Below are 21293 nucleotides of genomic sequence, written 5' to 3'. Positions count from 1 at the left end.
TAGGCGCTATAACTTTTGCGCAAACCAGTCGCTTATTGTGATTTTTTTTTTTTTTTTACAAAAATACGTCGAAAAATACGTATCGGCCTTAACTGAGAAAAAAAATAGTTTTTTAAAAAAAAATTGGGATATTTATTATAGCAACAAGTAAAAAAAATATATATTTTTTTTAAATTGTTGCTCTTTTTTTGTTTATAGCGCAAAAAATAAAAACCGCAGAGGTGATCAAATACCACCAAAAGAAAGCTCTATTTGTGGGGAAAAAAAGGACGCCAATTTTGTTTGGGAGCCACATCGCACGACCGCGCAATTGTCAGTTAAAGCGACGCAGTGCCGGACGCTGAGATTTCGCCTGGGAACGAAGGGGGTTTATGTGCCCAGTAAGCAAGTGGTTAAAATCAAAATCGAAGGATGAGGTAAGGGAAGGAGGACTGCACTAAGGTAAAGGAAGCTATATAGGAAAAAAAAAATTGTACCGTACCTTTACAACCCCTTTAATGCTAGGACGCAACATGAACTTATCCTTGAAATGTGACATCCTCTACATTGCACAGGCATTGTCTGAAAGAGTGTCCTGGAGAGAAACTCCAGAACAAAGTTTTTATGAATTGCAACTGACGAGTTACAAGATGAGGTCGCTGCATTATTTCTGGTATTACATTCTAGTATTTTTCTCTTTTTTGACTACTGTAATATAGTAGAACAGGGAAACCATGTAATGATGGAAATAAGTCATGTGCCAACTAAAAATAAAAGATATACAAAATAAAAATATATAAATCGTACCAGTTTTGTAATGAGGAGAGCCTTCTGACTCGAAGTAAGGCGTCACCGGTAAGAAGTTAGGACGCACTGGTGCTGTATCTGTCGCTGAGCTTTCATCTTTTATCTTTTTCTTAAACTTCAATTTCTTAAAAGAGAAAGGCCGACTAAGTTTTCTTTGAGTCCCTTGCTTCTCATGAGATTCAATGTCATTTGGTTTTTGGTCTTCATCAGAAAGAGAGATTGTGGATGCCGCCACTGTACAGGCAAGCAGAGGATTGGGCGATTTGGGGCGTTTCAATGAATCCCCCTTAGCTACATCCTTCCTGTGATCTTCTAGTACAGATTCAATAGAACCTCTGGATTTGCTATGCAAGCTTCCATTCTTCTCCTTTGGAGTAGTTGCTTTCTCCTTATTTTGACTGTGCTTTCCCAAGAGCTTCTTAAAGTTAGTTGTGAAGCCATGCTTGGTCTCTTCCACCCGATTGATCTCATCAAGAAGGTCATTCCACTTCCCACTATTGTTGTGAGAGTGCGCCTCATTAAATGTCAGGCTGTGACTCCTTTCATCTTTATCCTTTCCAGACACTTTAGTTCTTCTGGGTTCAACTTTTTTGCCTCTTTTTGTAACGTCATCTTTTATTTCCTCCTGATTTGTTCTAATCAGGAATGCAAAAACACTTATTTTCAGTAGTTCAGTAAAATAATAACAAACATAAATGACAAAGTGTTTATTTTTCCTAAGGCCTCAACTTAAGTCAGTGTTCTAAAAAAATCCTGGACTTAAGAAAAGTCTCGCCTGCGTCACTGGACCCGAAAATAGCGCCCGCGCATGCGCGATAAAGCAGCGGTGAAGTCGTGCATGCACGGTAAAGCCCCGCGAACAGCCCCGTTTGCTGACGTAGCGGCACTGGAAGTGACGCGGTCGAGAAATTTCATAGGTCGAGATTTTTTTTATTACGCCGGCCACAGATGGTTCTTATATCGGTCGGTTCAGCAGGACAATACGATTCGAACAATGTATGGGCAGGCTGAATGTACCCAAGTTGATTGATCAACTTGGGTACAACCAGCCTGTGAGATTTTTTCATGCGATTATTGCTAGTGGCTATCATAGCTGCCAGCAATAATCATTGTGTTCTCCTAGCAGGGACGGCTTTCCCGCTGGGAGAACACAATGGCTCTGCGGAAGGGATTTCCTCTATCAACACTGACTGTGTGTTGTTGGGAGAATGGAGCGATTTTCTTTCCAGTAAAGTGACTGGCCTCATGTGATACACAGAGATTAAATAAATCCTCCTACATAAGTTCTACTTGTTTATCTGCAGTTTTATCTTCTGTACATCTGTCCAAAATTTATAACAGAATTTATAACTTAAAAAAAATTTATAACAGAAAAAAGGGGGCAGAAAGCTGAAGTTATACCGGCCAAACACTAGGGTTGTCCCGATACCACTTTTTTAAGAGCGAGTACAAGTACCGATACTTTCTCCCCTCCAAGTACTCGCCGATTCCGATTACCGATACTTTTTTTAATGTCATGTGACAGTGGCACATGTGTATTTTTTTCTTTTACAATGCTTTTTTTGTATTATTATTTAGGGGGGGGGGGGAGTGGATGGTGTCAGTGTATTTTTTATTTCTTTTTTTATTTATTATTTTTTACAATTTTTTTTTTTTTCATTTATTGCAATTTCTTTTTAGCCCTGTTGGGGAGCTTTGGCGAGATATCAGGGGTCTTAACAGACCTCTGACATCATACCTTTGAGACAGAGAAAGGGACCAAGGACACAGATTCCTCAGTCCCTTTCTCAGCAGCCTCAGCTGCACTGAAAATGAATGGACAGGAGACAGAAGCTCCTCTCCATTCATAAACTGAAGCATCGTAAATACCAGTTACGATGTTTCAGTTATGTGAATGGACAGAGCCAGAGTCCTACCTAATGCACCACCTACTTGGTCATTGAGACTGCCCTTCAAATCACACGGTAATGCATAGGAAGCAGGTGGGGGAAAGCCCAAGCTTAAAGCGGGGGTTCACCCTAAAAACTATCTTCTAACATTACATTGAGCTCACTCTCGACTGACAGTATGCCGATTTTTTTTTGCTGTACATACCTCGTATTGCTATTTTCTTTCCCGGCTTCCGGGTAGTGAATCCCGCGGGAGTGGGCTTTCCTATGCAGCAGTTAGTGATTGACGTGATGACAAAAACAACCCCCCCCCCCCCCCGCCCAGTCGCATAAGGAGTGAAGGAGTGTCACGAGTTGCCGAAAGAAGCCGAACGTCGGTGCGCAGGCGCCGTATAGCGTCGACTCGACGTTTTGCTTCTTTCGGCAACTCGTGACGCTCCTTATGCGACAGGGGGGGGGGGGTTAGTTTTTGTCATCACGTCAATCCCTAACTGCTGCATAGGAACGCCCACTCCCGCGGCATTCACTACCCGGAAGCCGGGTAAGAAAATAGCTATACGAGGTATGTACAGCAAAAAAAAAATAATAAAAAAAAATCGGCATACTGTCAATGTCGAGAGTGAGCTCAATGTAATGTTAGAAAATAGTTTTTTAGGGTGAACTCCCGCTTTAACTTCCATTGGTAAATTTAGTATTTACACATTAGAATACCCCCCCCCCCCCCTCCTTCCCAGACTTAGGGGCTGCCAAGGTGCTCTGCAAGCAATGTGCCCCACAATAACATATTTAACTTTATAATTGAAAAACAAAATGTACAAATTCTTCTAAAATGCATGCTATAACTATAAGCACAACACTTACACAACTGCAAATCATCTAGCCTCATTTCCCTGCTAGGGGGTGTAAAATGTTTGCACATTTGGGATCATAGTCTGTGTAGTTGCTGTGTGAACAAGATCCAGTAATAGGCTTACCTGTGCGAGTACTTCTTAGGATCGTGATATACGCCCCCCACATGTCCTAGGTGTATCGCCTCATCTTGACTGAGAGATCGTTTTAAAAAGGCTTCCAAAACACACTTTGTTTCCTCCTTCACCTTAATCAGGCTGCCGCCATCATCTGCAGGTATGCCACTTGTATCCATCATACATTAATGCACTAAAATATAGAAACACACAGATTTACATGACTGACACAATAATAGCAAGGTCTCACTTACAGATGGACTGTCAAATTGTTCCTATCTTAGAGTCCTTGTACATGGGAGGCTGAGTATGTTCAATATAAAAGTTGGCGTCTTTTCCCCGCCTAGGTGCAGTGTGCATCATCGACAATAATTGAATGGCTTTATTTGGGTCAATGGCGGTGTTATCGTAACCTTTGTCATTTTCACATATGTCTTTAGGCTGTACTTGTGCTTACAATAGAACCACCATATACCCAAGGACAGCAGTGCACAGCCATTTATATGCATCTAGGAGAGATTCTGCAAAAATACAATTATAAAACCATTAAGCCCTCCGCACTGCTTTCAATAAATATAAAGCCTGGTACACACGATCGGATTTTCCACGGACAAAGCGTAGGACTTTTGTCTGAAGAGCGTTGGCCATGAACTTGTCTTGCATACAAACAGCAAAGAATTGTCAGACAACAAACACGAAACTACGTGGTTTTTCAGCTCTTTAGCTCCCCCATTTGGGCAACTTCTGATAATGCTGTGTTATGGTGAGCATTGCTTCTGAGCATGCGTGTTTGTACTTTGGAGTTTCTGTACACACAATCGGATAATCCGACACTACACATTTGTTGTCGGAAAATTTTAAAGCATGCTATCCAACATGCTATCGATTTGTTGGCAGAAAATCAGATGGAGCATACAAACAGTCAGATTTTCCAACAACAGCCCGTCATCACACAATTCCCGTCTGAAAATCTGATCGTGTGTACGGGCCTTTAGAAGAACGTCCCATACAAATACGAGCCAAAATGCCCTAAAGTTCAAAAAGATATGGGGAGCCGTGGGTTAATATCCAAGTTCCTGACAATCTTGATGTTCTCTTCCTAAGCTTAATTAATGTTGGGCGCCACTAGCATCCCCCCCCCAGGACAATTTATACTGTCAGTTATTTGCTAAACCAGATAGGGAACTAGGCCCAAGGTACATGTATTTGTTTCTCTGGATGTAATTCTTCCATCTATTACAGTATGCTTTGTTTATTTTTTTGCTTATTTTCCTTTTTATACATATTATTTATTTCCTTTTGAGATAAATAAAAACGTTTGTTAAAAAAAAAAAAAAAAAATAGGAATGTCCCAAAAGCCGCACACCAACATGCCCAACAGTCAAGCAGCCTCAGCCCCGCTCCATTCAGACCACGCCTCCCAACGCAGGGGCTGAGGCTGCTTTTACTTAGGGACTGTCGGGTATGCTGGTGTGCGGCATTTGGGACATTCTGCTTACTGGATTTAGTGTACCAAGCAGGGACGGGCTATTTCCAGCCAGAGACAATGGGAGAGATCTATAAAAGGTGCCCGGAGTGGCACACGTCCTGTTTTTCTGAAACGGGTTCCCCCGCACTGCTTGTTAAAGCGGGGGTTCACCCAAAAAAAAAAAATTCTAACATTACATTGAGCCGAGTTGTGAGAATGACATTAGGCTGTTTTTTGCCGTACATACCGTTTTATCTATATTTTCACCGCGGCTTCCGGGTATGTAATCTGCGGGACTGGGCATTCCTAGTCACATGCCAATTGATTGACATGCTTCCCACCGGCGCATACATCGCGTCACGAGTTGCCGAAAGAAGCCGGAATGCGAGTCGGCTCTATACAGCGCCTGCGCACCGACGTTCGGCTTCTTTCGGCAACTCGTGACGCGCTGTATGCGCCGGTGGGAAGCATGTCAATCAATTCGCATGTGAATAGGAACGCCCAGTCCTGCAGATTACATACCCGGAAGCCGCGGTGAAGATATAGATAAAACGGTATGTACGGCAAGGAAATAAAAAAAAAACAGCCTAATGTCATTCTCACAACTCGGCTCAATGTAATGTTTTTTTTTGGGTTAACCCCCGCTTTAAGTCTACTGGCCCACTGATACTTCTTTTCTAAGGTGCTGTGGCTGGCGGTCGCACTGTGACATCATCACATACAATGGAGGACCAATAGTCCTGTATTGTATATGAGGACAGTAAGGACAGCAGAGGCATGTCCACAACCCAGCATTACAGCTTATTTTTCTACCCCGAGACTAGTATTTAACCCTATGTAGTGCGGGGGAGCCCCAATGTAAGGATATTTCCTGGAGTTCAGCTTTAACAGGCAAAACTGGTTTATTAATGACATTTATAAACGGTGATTAATTCTCATTCTTTTAGGAAGTATCTATTTGCACAATCCATGTTTCCATTATGGCATAATGTCTATAAGTGACACCAGAGACTGGCTGGGCCTACGAAATTCCCTTATTACACAGGTGGAGGAGACACAGATCAATAATTATCATCACAGAACATCCCTGGTATAGTATGACTCATGCAAATAAATCTTGGCACTTGGAATGATAATATTAATGGCACTGGGTGCAACTTCATGATGACAGCAAATACATTTTGCATATTTGTTCTTGAAAATACTTCCTTGTTGTGGCGAAACCGTTGAACATAAAAGTTTGCATAATATTAATGTAACACCTTTGTAGTTTTTAGTAACAGATGCACAGAGTGACATTTATGGCCATATAATACGTATTTGCATTTACAAAGCTGGGTGGCGCATGAATTATCGGGACGAGCGAACATAAACCAACGCAGGCCGTACACGGTTCCAACCAACAGAGATTCGAACCATGTACGGGCAGGTTGAATGTTCCAAATTGATCGATCAACCACTATGCCAGGTTTTATCTGCGATTATCACTAGCGGTTGCTATAGTCACTAGCAATAATCCTGCCGGGAGAAGACAAGGCCCAGCAGGAGCGATTCTTGCATCAACGTTGTTTGTGTTGATGGGGGAAATTGGGCAAAATTTCTTTCCTGCAACTCTGGTATAAACATCGGTCAGTCCACAGGGATACATGGACCATCTGATCAGGTTCTTCTGAAAAATTGATTGGCGGACTTGATCAGGACGCCAGTGTGAAGGCGGTCTAACAGATTCCCTTATCCATGCTATACAACACGGATGCAGGAATCTCCAGCAGCGGTTATTCTGATGGCCACATTAGAATACCTGAACAGCGGCTGCATTTGCTCCCGACCCCTCCACCGCCCGGCACTTCAGTGAGCGTGGGGAGGCCAGAGCAGAGAGCCAGACTGACAGTCACTGGCTCTCTGCTCACGGAGCTCTGAGAACTGAGTGATCAGCAGGGTTTGATCGCTCTGTTCTCAGGCTTAGAGCTGGCGGGGGACTGAAGCTGCATCGACCATTTATAGGTAAAGTTGATCCAGGGAAAATCTAATTGCCTCTCGGGGGATCAGGAAGGATTTTTTCCCCTGCTGTAGCAAATTGGAGCATGCTCTTCTGTTTTTTTTTACCTTCAACTGTGGGTATATGGCATTGTACTATATAACAGTGATTAATTCTCATTCTTGTAGGAAGTATCTATTTTCACAATCCATGTTTCCAACCTGACTAACTATGACCTAGGCAAGTACGATATATACAAAACAAAAACAAAACGCCAAAATTTGCTTTTAAAGCGGGGGTCCACCCTAAAAAAATTGTTTTCTTTATCTACCATCCATTCCAGCATACTAGCGTCAGCTACAGTATGCCTTTTTTTTGCGCTGTACTTACAGTTTAATCCTTTAGTTTTGTTTCAGACTCCGGCGGGGAAATAGACGTTCCTATGAAGAGGGGAACATGATTGACGTCCGGCTATGGCGCGTCACGCGTTCCGAAAATAGCCGAAATAGGACTCGGATATATACGGCGCCTGCGCAGTCAGCTCCTAGTCTGTGCGCAGGCCCAGTATAGCGCTGTGAAGAGCCATAGCCAGACGTCAATCATGTTCCCCTCTTCATAGGAACGCCTACTTCCCGCGGGAGTCTGAAACGAAACGATTAAACTGTAAGTACAGCGCAAAGAAAAAAAAAGGCATACTGTAGCTGACGCTAGTATGCTGGATGGCATGGTACATAGTTGTTTTTTAGGGTGAACCTCCGCTTTAAGACAGTATGCACTACGGGACATAGGCAAGGAAAGCAAGTAGTCTGCATTTTGGGCATTTTTTCCCAGGGGGCATACTGCCCTAAGCGTAACTACTGGGTGCACCGTCCAGCCACAGCTGCAGTCAGCTTCTCATAGATTTTTACAGGCTGCCGGCAACAGTGGCAGGACAGTGTGTCTGTACCTTCCAACTGCACCTGAACACCATCCAGGACTTCATGTATCAGGGGCCCAGTGTGCATGAGGCCTAAAGCTGCTCAATGTCCTATAATGCTGGTGCTGGATAAGGAACAGCCCCCTAAAAACAATATAGAAGCGGGCTCCTCTGCACTGGACAGTTACTGTAGGTGTATATGCAGAGGTCATCAGAATTTTACCCATGGACAGGAATACAGTAGAAAAAGCAGCATAACAAGACAAAGTGATGATGTCATCATATTACAACAAAGGTGATTTCCCTTTGGAGCCAGTTACAAATTCCCAATCACACCTCCACTATTTTACAACAGTAGAGCCATAAGGTCTATGGTACCAGTGCAGGCGAAACTGCTATAAAGATTAAACCGATATATGAACTTAGATTGCAAAGCCAATAAAAAGAGTTTTCCTTGTGACACGGCTTTCGCTCACCCGACCATATTGTCACAGAAGCCGTTTTTCAGCAATGACCATAATGAACTCCTTAGCGTCTTTGTTGCAAAAAATAAATAAAAATTTGGGCAGTCAGATAGGCTAAGTTTACACTTGCAGCAGCCTATGCTGCTTCTCTGAAAAGTAATACTTGGTGGATTGCTTTTTTTTTTTTTTTTCTATAAAAGGTGTGCGACAGGTGGTGGAGGCGGCAATATGTCACTGCCTCACTTCCTGGTTTAACCCTGCAAAACCCGCACCGCAACCACATGCACACAGTTGCAGTACAGCTCTATTCACTTGAATAAGTCCCACTCAGTGGCGGTACTCCTCGCTAAATTCGACAGGGTGGATAATTGCTGCGTGTCATGTTTACAACCCAATCCAGCTGCCTGTGCACCTTGAGCAGGTCAATAAAAATGCATCTCAACTGCCTATTTTTACCGCCCACGTCCGCAAGCTTTAAGGAGTTCTTCCCAAGCTATTTTCTGCAGCATGTGAAGCTAGGCACTAAAATGCCAGCTTATCCCATTCAGCTGCTGATCATAGCACAGTTTGTAGCTGCATAGACAGATATTGTAGTCAGCTAAGGCCCTATTCACACCTGTGAATGGGGCCATTAGTGATTACATACAGGAGAGACGGGGGGTTCCAGCCGATTAGCAGCTCCAGTAGACCCATTGAAAGCAATGGGAGGCTGACAGCTCCCACAGCTAATGCAGGCTGTTTGTAATCGCTCATGGAGCGATTACATGTAAATGCCTTGTGTCCAGAGCCACTAGGGTCTCTTCTGTTACTGTATAAAAACCCTGCCTGCAATCCTTTAAATAAAAATAAAAAATATTTTAAAATCGCTTTAAGCTTCCACATGTCAGCATGGCCACTCACACCTCACATTTCGGCTGACTTACAGGAATATGTTGAAATTCAAGCCATGTATGGCTAGCTTTCGGCCTTGTGTATATGAATCTCTTTAAGCAGAAAATATGCCCAAAGTAAATAAATACCCATCGAATTGCATTATAATAACTGACAGATAAAGATCAGAAAGAAAGGTAACATACTGGGCATTAAATCCCGATGTATGAGGCTCCAGCATTAAGATGAGGGTGGAAAGCACAGGCTCACCATCCAGCGTCACTGCCGGCAATCTGTGGAACTCCATGAGAGGCCGAGAGCTGCTACAGCTGGACGGTGCACTGAGTAGTACAAAAGTTTAGGGCAGCATGCGCCCAGGGACCAATGCCTGGAACACAGTCTGCATTTTCAGCAGTCTTCCCTGGGCACAAATTGCCCTAAACGTTAGTATTGCTTGGTGTCCCGTCCAGCTACAGCAGCCTTAAGACTCCCATAGAGTTTTATAGGCTGCCAGAAGCAGGGCCTGTGCCTTCCAGCACCTAAACACTGGGGTCTCATGCACAGGGACTAAACATACTGGGGTTGATTTACTAGAGCGTGGAAAATGAGGTGTAGCTGTGCATGGTAACCAATCGGCTTCCAGTTTTTTGTTAAAGCCCAAGGCCCCTTTCCCATGGGGCGGATCCGCTCTGCGGACTCCACTAGCTTTGTTGATCTCCGCAGACCTGGTGGGTGACAGATTTGTCTTTGCTCACTGTGCAGGGAGGGACCTGTCAGAGCGCCACTGATTTCTATGTGGAGATTGGACGAAAAACAGACAGCATGTCTGTTTTCATCAGATCCCATCCGATCCGCCAGACGGGTGGCTAAATGTATCATCATACGTCTGTCTTGAGCGGATCGGATGGCAGACGGTTGTCAGCGGACACATCTCCGCTGACACCCGCCTGCCCATAGGAGTCAATGGGTGGCCTGCTTGGATCCGCCTAAAAAAAAAGACAGGCGGATCCGAGTGGGCTTATCGTGTGAACAGGCTGAAGTTAGAAGCTGATTGGCTACCATTGACAGCTTCACCAGATTTTGCACTCTCCAGTAAATCAACCCCAATGTGTGCATGAGGCCTAAGGCCCCTTTCACACGTGTGCATCCACATAGCGGATTTCGCTTGCTCAGCGGGGTAATCGCTCCGCTGATCCCCGATGAGTAGGCGATTGACAGGTCTTGTCCACTCCGCTGTGCAAAGCGAACTCAGGCACAGTCCCGCTCTCCTCTATGGGGCATTTGGATGGAAATAGACCGCCTGTGCAATCCCATCCGTTCCTCCAGGCGGATGGAAAATAGGATCACCATCCGTCTGTTTTTGGCGGACAGGACTGGATCGGATGGCAGTAGGTGTCAGTGGACATGCATCTGCTGACATGCGCTGCTCCATAGAAGAGACTGCAGGCCCGATCAGGTCCATCTGAAAAACTGACAGGCGGATCTGATCAGACAGCCCATGTGAAAGGGTGCTTGGCCCTGGTTGACATTGATGCTACACTTCACTTCACTCAAGTAGCACGATTTTAAAGTAGCAGATCAGCACGACTTCAGATGCTACTCGATAGATGTCTGTGCAGCTTCATGCACAGATGTCATGAGATTTGACAGGTTAAATCGCATAAAAAAAAATCGGGCCAATGTGAATGAGGGCTTAAAGGGGTTGTAAAGGAAAAAAATGTCTTTCCCTAAATAGCATCCTTTACCTTAGTGCAGTCCTCCTTCACTTACCTCATCCTTCAATTTTGCTTTTAAATGTCCTTTTTTCTTCTGAGAAATCCTCACTTCCTGTTCTTCTGTCTGTAAGTCCACACAGTAATGCAAGGCTTTCTCCCTAGTGTGGAGAAAGCCTCTTGAGGGGGCGAGCAGGCAAGTCAGGACACTCTCTACTTTGCAGATAGAGACAGGAGCTGTGTGTTATTGGGCGTCCTGACACTCCTGCTCGCCCCCTCCCCCCTCAAGAGGCTTTCTCCACACCAGGGAGAAAGCCTTGCATTACGGAGGTGAGTTACAGACAGAAGAACAGGAAGTGAGGATTTCTCAGAAGAAATAAGGACATTTAAAACAAAATGGAAGGATGAGGTAAGTGAAGGGGGACTGCACTAAGGTAAAGGAAGCTATTTAGGGGGGAAAAAATGTTCCTTTACAACCCCTTTAAAGTCGCTTTACAGGCCTTATTTTCTTTTAATTCTCTCACATGTGTGACCATTAAAACCATTTGTATACAGAAAGATCAGTCATTTTCAGAAATGTCATAGGGATCATGTCACTCAGTCAAGTTAAAATGCATACGTCATCTTTTTATGTCAACATGAAATATAAAACAGTAAAATATACAGTGCAAGACATTTTTCTTCTAACAGTAGAGCCAGATTACTCGAAAATATTTGTTTTTCACCCATTTGCACCGTAGAAGAATGTCAGTAAACCTGTTTCTACTATCATAAGAACTGGATTCTGAGAAAAAGACAAAAGTTGCAAAGCAAACTTTCCACACAGAAATACTACACCAGGTGTAAAGACAACTTCACAGCCAGCACCTAACACTATAAAAAGGTCAGCTTCTAAAATATTACAACGCTGGGTAGGTGCCAACAGGTTTAAAAAAAAAATATAGACAATTATTTTATATATATATATATATAAAATAATTGTCTATATAAGTTCTGAGTTCCCCCAAGTTCCCCCTGAAAAAAAGCCCTGTGTGTGTGTGTATATATATATATATATATATATATATATATATATATATACACACACACACACACACACACACACACACATATACATATACACACACACACTCATGCCTACAGACATGTAATGGGCAGTAAACTTACAAAAAAATAAAATATGTTGTTGCTAGGACGCCGGTGGTTTCTCAAGGAAATTGCCATTGCCAGGATGCAGGAGATTGTTGTACTCCAATAAAGTAAATAATAAACTCTACAGTGTGCACATGTAAAAGTAATCACAAATATTTACATGCGTACAGTGTAAAATATGTACCAACCGCTGCACCACAGATGGAGGGAGTTTACCTTTTTTTTCCTGAATGCAGCACAAGTTTACACATCTATGTGCACAGGACCCATCGAGAACAATACAACTGTCTTTAGATCCATAAAAATAAAAAAAATAAAGAATAAAAAAAGGATAAAAACACATGTATGTGCACAGGACCCATTAAGATTATTAATATATTTTTTAAACTTGCATTTACACCAAAATGTAAATTCTGTGAACCTCTAATCCTTTTTATTTAAAATTCTCTCAGGTTCACACTGGGCTGCGGGAATGAAGCCGTGAGAGTTCAGCTGAACTCACACAATTTAACCCCCGGTTGTCAATTCTGATTTCAGCCATTATTCCAGAGACATCTGTGTGGGTTTCTGCCCAGATGTCAATGTAAATTACTGCTTGAAATCGCAAAAAGTAGTACAGAAACGACTTGTTGAAATCGGTGCGGCATCGCACCGATTAGGGCGGTGCCATTCCTGGCAAATGCCGACAATTTGACATGTCAAATCGCACCAGTGTGAACCAGGACTAAACGCCTCTCTATGTTAGCCTATGTGTACATGGATACATAAGTGTTTACAGGCAGGGGCAAAATCACGTTCAAAAGAGCATTTGGGCAGAAAAAACTTCCAATGCGTCTTAACACATTTAAATGCTAGGCACATTTAACGTTTAAAGTAGAGGTTCCACCTGAAAAAAAAAATTTCCACCAGAAATCTAAAAAAAAAAAAAAATTTTTTTTACTTACCCTAAATAGCTGTTGCTATGCGGAAGTGCCGAATCTGCCTCTTCATCCTCCGCGGCGGATTCTCTTCCTCCTCCTACACTCGGTGTCTTCTTGTGAACGGGGCGCGCTGCATTCTGGGAACTGTGTGTATCCCAGAAAGCAGCCGGCCCATTCACAAAGTGCCGCGCTGCTCGCGCATGCGCAGTAGGAAACGGGCAGTGAAGCCGTACGGATGGATAGCGGCGCTTGGAGCTGCCAGGATCGAAGATCTGCCTCGGCGGGGGCCGACATCGCTGGTGGCTAGGACAAGTAAATGTCCTTATTAAAAGTCAGCAGCTAGAATAAGTTACAATTCTGGCCAATGAAATGAATGAATGCCTAAACACTTGATGCACCTGAGCGCATCAAAACACAGCTGGTTCACATTGGTACGATTTGACCTGTCAACTCGGCAGCATTTGCCGGCAATCATGCAGGGCCGTTGCGACAGGACAGGCAAACCAACCAATTGCTTGGGACCCCGTCCCTCGCAACTCACTCGCTGCACGGGAGGAGGAAGGTGGATGAACTAAGAAGCCATTTTCGGTAGCGGCTGAATCCCCAACCCCCGCTTCTGAACTTAAAAAGACTCGGGTGTCAATTCCGACAGCAGCACATCCCGAAGCTTCTCAACCCCGCCCTGTCGTTGTCCATTTTGCTTGAGGCCCCAAATTCCTTCAAATGGCCCTTCGGCAATGCCACCGTCCCATCTGCGGCGCTGCACCGATTTAAAAAAGTAGTTTCTGTACTACTTTTTTCGATTTCGGGCTGCAATTTACATTGATATCTGTGCATAAACCTGCACAGACGTCTCTGAAATTGCGGCCGAAATTGGGATCGACAAGTGGGAGTGAAATTGTGCGCGTTCAGCTGAACTCGCACGCCTTCAATTCCCGCAGCCCAGTGTGAACCTGGGCTTAGGCGCGTTTTTAACACTGCTTTTCTCCTGTCAGAAGAGCCTAGTGTGCATGAGGCTTCAATATGGCCAAAAACAATTGTTGACTTGACCCCACTATCTATGGGAAAACCAAACAAAGGTCTTGAAAATAAAAAATTTTGAACTAAATTCTTGCCGGTGTGTGGCCGGCCAGCGTTCTACAATTACCAGAGTCCCCAGCTATGACAGGAATGTGACCAACCGGATTCCACAAGATACAAAGTCTAATGGCAGCTCAGCTAGGCAGACAGACAGTAATAATAAGTGTCTGCTGAAAACAAACTGCTACCGCCCCACACAGAGACTGACAACAATCCCATCCTTGGCCATGGAAGGCTACCTGCAGACCAAGTGCTTAGCTCTGCGTTCCAGACATACGTTCCTGAACGCATACGGACATTCTCATGTGCACATTAAAACCACCCTTCTTGCATTTACATTTGATGGGCCATTAACAACAAATGGTTACTCACTACACTAGTGTGAATGCGAGCCAAGGCCGTTCTCACACTACTGCAGAATGCATGTAAAGTTTGTAAACCATACGTGTTCCTGAATCCACAGTCTGAATTCGATGCAGTTTAGCAAACGTGCATGGGTGCCATTAATTCTTGATGGCATCCCACGCATTGTGTTTTCCCATGCACAGAAACGCATGGTGCCAGAGCACCATAAGGCTTCCATGCATCTGTGGTTTCAGAAAAGGGCCGGGAACCTCTTACCCCGCTCCTCGTAGGTATAGCAATCGATTCAACTAAATAGGCTGCTGTGCCCATGCAAATGTGCCCCACAGCAACGCACAGATGTGAACCTTAGGTGCAAGTGGCTGCCGCTGAGGGACTGCACCTGTTCTCCCACCTGCAACCACCCGCAGGCAAAAGGGTGCTGCAATTTAGGAGATTCCTGGGGTTATCGTTATTTCTAGGGTTGTCCCGATACCATTTTTTTAGGACCGAGTACAAGTACCGATACTTTTTTTCATGTACTCGCCGATACCGAATACCGATACTTTTTTTTAAATGTGTCCCCAAATGCAGCCATGTCCCCCCACATATGCAGCCATGTCCCCCCACATATTACAGCCATGTCCCCCCACATATTACAGCCACGTCCCCCCACATATTACAGCCACGTCCCCCCACATATTACAGCCACGTCCCCCCACATATTGCAGCCACGTCCCCCCACATATTGCAGCCACGTCCCCCCACATAATGCAGCCATGTCCCCCCACATAATGCAGCCATGTCCCCCCACATAATGCAGCCATGTCCCCCATACCTGGATGATGCCGCCGATGCCGTGTTATTCAGCGTGCGGGGAACATTACAGCTTTCGTTTGAATAGCTGTATCCCCGCCGTGTATAGACACTCCCCCTTGCTCGGGATTGGACAGATCATCTGTCCAATCCCGCGCAAGGGGGAGTGTCTATACGCGGCGCGGATACAGCTATTCAAACGAAAGCTGTAATGTTCCCCGCACGCTGATTAACGCGGCGGCGGCTTTGCGGCGGCGGGGGCAAGTATTCTATTCATGCATCAGGGGCATTTGCGGGAGTACAAGTACTCCCGCAAATACTCGATATCGGTCCCGATACCGGTATCGGGACAACCCTAGTTATTTCTAAAAGGCACCCCACACACAGGAAATCGCCTCTGCACTGGGAACCGCATCATTCAAATGAACAAGCTGCCATGTCCGCATAGAATGCATCCTGCAGCAACGCTTAGATGTTAATCTACATATAGAATGGATTTGTAAAAAAAAATAACAATTAGGATAGATTTAGACGAGCATCTAAATTTCCCTTGCCTCCAAAGCCTGATGTGCATTCTGATTGCTCTCCAGAGGCTACTCATAGGTGGTGAGGAAGAGATGCGACACCTCCTCACCACCTATTTTAGCCCAAGTTCAAATCGGGCCGTTTTGACATGTCAAACTGCTGGCAACGGCACCGTCCAAATCGGTGCGATGCCGACTTTGCGGCACTGCACCGAATCACCAAAAGTAGTTCCTGTATTTGGGAATAAGGATGAGCTCCAGCGTGTTCGCATAGTACACGTGTAGAGCCCGCCAGGAAGTCTGCACAGCGCTGCGCTAATCACAGCCAGGGAGACATTGTCCCGATGCTTGGCTGCAGAGATCGGGAAATGTCTCCCTGGCTGTGATAAGGGCAGCGCCATGCAGACTTCCTGGCGGGCTCTACACGTGTACTATGCGAACACGCTGGAGTTCATCCTTATTTGGTGACTTGAATAGACATATGTGCATGAACAAGCACAGATATCTGTCAAATCCCCCCGAAGTTGGCCTGCATTGCCAATTTCAAACTCGCCCTCAATGTGAACCTGTGCTGAAAAATGTGCCTCAATGGTGTGCTTTGCACGCGGTTCCAGGGTGTTTGCAGCGCTCCTCTACTTACTTAGCATTTGATCACTACAAGTCAAGTGAACTTTGCCACAGGGACGAAGCATTGCGGCTGCAGCATGTAAACAGCCCCATCTGCCATCTAAGGCCCCTTTCACACGGGCGGGCCGTTCAGGTCAGCCTGTCCGTTTTTTTGGCGGACCTCAACAGACGCTCCGTGCAGGTCTAAGGAGTGACGGATGTCAGCAGTGACCATGTCCGATGAAATCAGCTCCGGTACAATCAGACGTATGGCGATACGCTCACCATCCGTCCTGGTGGATCGGATCAGATCTGAAGAAAACGGACATGCTGTTTTCATCCGACCTCTTCATAGGAATCAGCGGCACTCGACAGGCCCCTCCCCGCTCAGTGAGCAGAGACGGACCTGTCATCTGCTGGCTCAGTGGAGATCAAAGGAAGAGATCTCCCGCTGAGCGGACGCCAAAGTCCCACAATTTCCAGTGTAACTTTGATCTGACTTTACACTCTCTGGACCACAGTCTTGTCAAAAGTCGCACAAAAGTAGTGAAGGCATCTTTTCAAAATCGCTGGGACTTTAGTCTTACCGATCTGAATGTGTGCCATTGAAAAGAATGGGGCGCAACTTGACACGTCCAAAGTCGCATGATAAGTTCCACTAGTGTGAAAGTTGGTGGGGCGCACTGCTTCTAGACAGTTCCGTGTGCAAGGGGCCTATGGCAGTGGGTTTTACCGCCCCCTGACAGCCCGCCTAAAGAACAAGCAGCCGCTCAGGGCAGGGCCGATCCTCCCTATAGGCTCACTATGCAAGCCGCTTAGGGCCCCGCAAAGCTGCGAAGGGCCCCCGCCTGGTGAGAAGTCATTTTCGCCCCCTCACCCCGCTTCTAAACTCGCTGGCTGGGTCATTTCCAACAGCAGAACACCCCCTCCCCCCGCTTCTCAACTTTCTTTAAAGTGACATGTCACTGTCGTCAGCGCCCCCGCTTCTCATTTTTAATGTGCCATGTCATTTTGCTTAGGGCCCCAGGGAGGTCAGGATCGGCACTGGCTCAGGGTGTACACACACCAAAGCAAAAATTAAAACCCCATCTCGTTCAGTGGGCAGTAGTGATGCACTCCGGCGTGTTCGCACAGTGCACGTGCAGAGCCCGCCAGGAAGTCAGCACAGCACTGCGCTAATCACAGGCAGGGAGACCTATTCCTGATGCTCGGCTACAGAGATCGGGAAATGTCTCCCTGCCTGTGGTTAGTGCAGCGCCGTGCAGACTTCCTGGCGGGCTCTGCACGTGCACTGTGCGAGCATGCCGGAGCTCATCCCTAGTGGGCAGCACCACCGCCAAGCGCAACCCATTCAAATGAATGCAAGGCAGGAAGTTGTGGCGTGGTTGCGCGCCCTTTTCAGGGGTAAAACAGACGGCGACATATCACCTGTCAACCACTCTCTGAAAGGCAATCCACCCCAGATCACTTTGAGGGATGGTAAAGTCTGCCACAAGTGTGAACGAGCCCTCAGTCTGCATTCCCATTTGGCATTTAGTGATGCCACACGCACAGGGCAGTCCATTGATTTCAATAGGCTTCCATACGTGCAACATACGCACCTGGTCAAGCTTTTCAGCTGTGCGTTTTGCTGCGCGTCCTGTCATGCGTTTTTTTTGCTGGGCTCAGGGTGCCCTTAACAATGAATAGCGACACAAGCACAACAAACAGGTGTTGTTTTGTGAACTTGTAAATAAATCTGCGATTTTTCCGCAAGGTCACAAAACACTGACGTGTGAATGAGCCCTAAAACTGGAGCAGCTGTCCATGGCAACCAACTTCTATTGCTTTTGTTACATTTTAAAATGAAAGCTGGAAGCTGATTGGTTGCCATACACAGTTGCTCCAAGCTCAGTCAATGGTGATCACACGTCTACTACCGATCACAGCAAACACCGACTGATAACATGAAGTCAGTGATCATCCCTGGTGTTAGATTGCAGTATACCGGAAAGGACAATCACAGACCGGGAGAATCGTGTCCCGTACATACCTCTTCTCCACACCGATCCCGGGCTGCCTCCTCCTCCTCCGTACTCCCGGACCGAAACCATCAAAGAGTCACGAAAACTTCTCCAGGACTCTAAGCTGAGCATCCGTGCGCGTGCGCAGTCCGTCCCGGGAGAGGCAGCCCCGGTCAGGTTACAGGCAGGGCCCGGCCGGTGACGTCATGAGGGGGAGTGAAAAGTTTGCTGTACCAAGTCCTGCCAGAGTCTCTCCTGTGACAGAAAATACTATTGTCAGTGACTGCTTCCCTCAGAGTGTCATGTACTACATAATAAGCACCAGGAGCTTTCTGTCAATAAGGTTCTACTGAGAAAAATCCAGGGGCCACTGTGACTGAACTTGTGTCTTGAAAATGCTAGATATCTGGCTGTCATACTAAGCCAGACTCTTCAATACCTTATGGCTAGGTATAGACGTGCATCTAAAACCTCCACGCCTCTGAAAAGCGATCAGTGTTCAGGTCGCCTTTCACACAAAATCAGTGCCGGGACAAGGTCACCTAGAACCTAGCAACCCCATTCAAGATGAATGAGCATTATGTGCCAGCAAAAATCCCCCCAAAAAAGTGAGCATTTATTTGCATGCTTACCTCATAACCATGAATTCCCCCAAACTACCCTTCCCCGAAAAAAAGTCACCCCCCAGCACAAATCCTCTACCCCTCAAAGTACTCATTCTTTCCCTCCCCCTACTCCAAAGTACCCCTCCCAGCATAAATCCACCCCCTAAATGGCCCCTACTAGCACAAATCCACCCTCCCAAAATAAAATGTACCCTTCTAGCACAGTTCTCCTCCCTCCTTCACCATATCACCTCTTCTAGTACAAATCCTCCCTCATAGCACAAATCCTCTTCCCTCATTCTAACACAAATCCCCTAAATCCCAACTACTAACAATTCGGACCCTGCGCCACCCCACCAAATTGCCTCTCCCAACACAAATCTCCTTACAGCCCCCCCACACTTAAAACAACAGTGCCCAGGGCAGCCACCCCTTGTCCCGACCCTGGAGACAATTGCCAGTCAGTGGGTAGGCGATGGGACTGTTTTAACCCCAATATTGATGAACAAACACAGTTGCGGGCATTTGTGGTACCTAGTCACTCCAATGGGTTGCGTTTGACAGACATGTTCGCAACATGTTCATTTATGTCCTGGACATGAAGCGAAGGATTGCAACTGCAGCATGTGAAAATCCCAGTTCACTGCCATTTGCAGCTTAGTGGGGTTGAGGGAGTGCTATAACACAAGGCTCAACTGCTAGTCTCAACAAGGCCTTTGGGTTACCACCGCACCCTGTAATGAGGGTTGTGTGTGGGTAGGGTTGCCAACCGTTCCGTAAAATACGGAATCGTCCCGTATTTTAAACAGACAAGTGCTGTTCCGTATCAAACTGATACGGAACACACTTTGTTCCGTATTCCGCGGTACCTTATTGGTGTTCGTCACTTTCATCATTTAGTGACTGTCTGTGCGTCGGCGTCCCCTCCCCTCCGCCTTCTGACCAATTCCGCAATGCCGTGCCGATGACGTCATGACGTAACCCCTCCCTGCATTCCCCGCCCGCCGTACGAAGAAGAAGAAGAAGAAGAAGAAGAAGAAGAAGAAAGAAAACGAAGAAGAAAGAAAACTAGCTGCTGCTGCAAGAAAGCGAGCAGAGCACAAGAGAAAAAAAGGTAAGCAGAAGAGAGAAAAGGGGAGAAGAGCAGAGGAAAGGGGAAGGTTGAGCAAAGGAAAGGGATATTAGGCAAAGCAGCAGATAAGAGGAAGGAGAGCATCAGGAGAGCAAATAAAATGGGAAGAAGAGACAACAAAATGGGACAGAGAGCAGAAAAAAGGGAAAGAGGGGCAGAGGGAGGAGAGCAAAGGGAAGGAGAGCAGAGAAAAGGGAAGGAGATTTAAAAAAGAGGAAGAGGAGCAGAGAAAAGGGATAAGAGAGCAAAGAAAATGGAAGGACAACAGAAGGAGCAAAGAAAAGGGGAAGGAGAGCAAAGAAAAGGGGAAGGAGAGCAAAAAAAGGGGAAGGAGAGCAAAAAAAGGGGAAGGAGAGCAAAGAAAATGGAAGGACAGCAGAAGGAGAGCAAAGAAAAGGGGAAGGAGAGCAAAAAAAGGGGAAGAGGAGCAAAGAAAAGGGATAGGATAGCAAATAAAAGGGGAATAAGAGCAGAGAAGAGGGAAGGATAGCAATAAAAAGGGGAAGGAGAGCAATAAAAAGGGGAAGGAGAGCAAAGAAAATGGATGGACAGCAGAAGGAGAGCAAAGAAAAGGGGAAGGAGAGCAAAGACAGGGGAAGGAGAGCAAAGAAAACATGAGAGCAAAGAAAAGGGAAAGTGCAAAGAAAAGGGAAGGATAGCAGAGAAAAGGGGAAGGAGAGCAGAAGGAGAGCAAAAAAGGGGGGGGGGAGAGTAGCAGATAAAATGGTAAGGAAAGTAAAGAAAAAGTTATGGAAGTATAATTATATAAAGATATTTGCACTCAGGGCCGATCCTAGGGTCACAGACGCCTGGGTGCAGAAATATTTCTGGCGCCCCCACATGGGCGTGGTCATCTTACAAACTCCTCCCCTCTACACATGTTTCTATGGCAATGACTCAAACACAGGGATGCTGCCCTAAGAAGTCTTTGTTACCCTGGGATCTTCCCATGATCTTTTAACAATAAAGAAAATAAAGGGAGAGTGTACAATAATGAAACCTGGATGGAGTCTCTCTGATGCACACAGAGGGGGATTCTGTTAGAAAGAGTCCCCAGACATGGTA

General features: G+C 45.8%; 1 protein-coding gene across 1 annotated transcript in view; it reads right to left on the bottom strand.

Annotated features, from left to right (window-relative positions):
• Positions 1–18649, bottom strand: part of BCL2L12 (BCL2 like 12) — a 48906-nt gene extending 30257 nt beyond the window's left edge. The window contains exons 1-3 of the mRNA XM_040327517.1: positions 18521–18649; positions 3650–3833; positions 787–1421 (exon numbers count right to left, since the gene is read on the bottom strand). Coding sequence (XP_040183451.1) covers positions 787–1421; positions 3650–3822 — 808 coding nt within the window. The 5' untranslated portion in view covers positions 3823–3833; positions 18521–18649. The remainder of the gene's footprint in view (positions 1–786; positions 1422–3649; positions 3834–18520) is intronic.
• Between the last annotated feature and the right edge of the window lie 2644 nt (positions 18650–21293).

The sequence above is a fragment of the Rana temporaria genome, chromosome 10 (assembly GCF_905171775.1).
Source record: "Rana temporaria chromosome 10, aRanTem1.1, whole genome shotgun sequence".
NCBI classification, from domain to species: Eukaryota; Metazoa; Chordata; class Amphibia; order Anura; family Ranidae; genus Rana; species Rana temporaria.
This window is presented reverse-complemented; position numbering and strand designations above follow the sequence as displayed.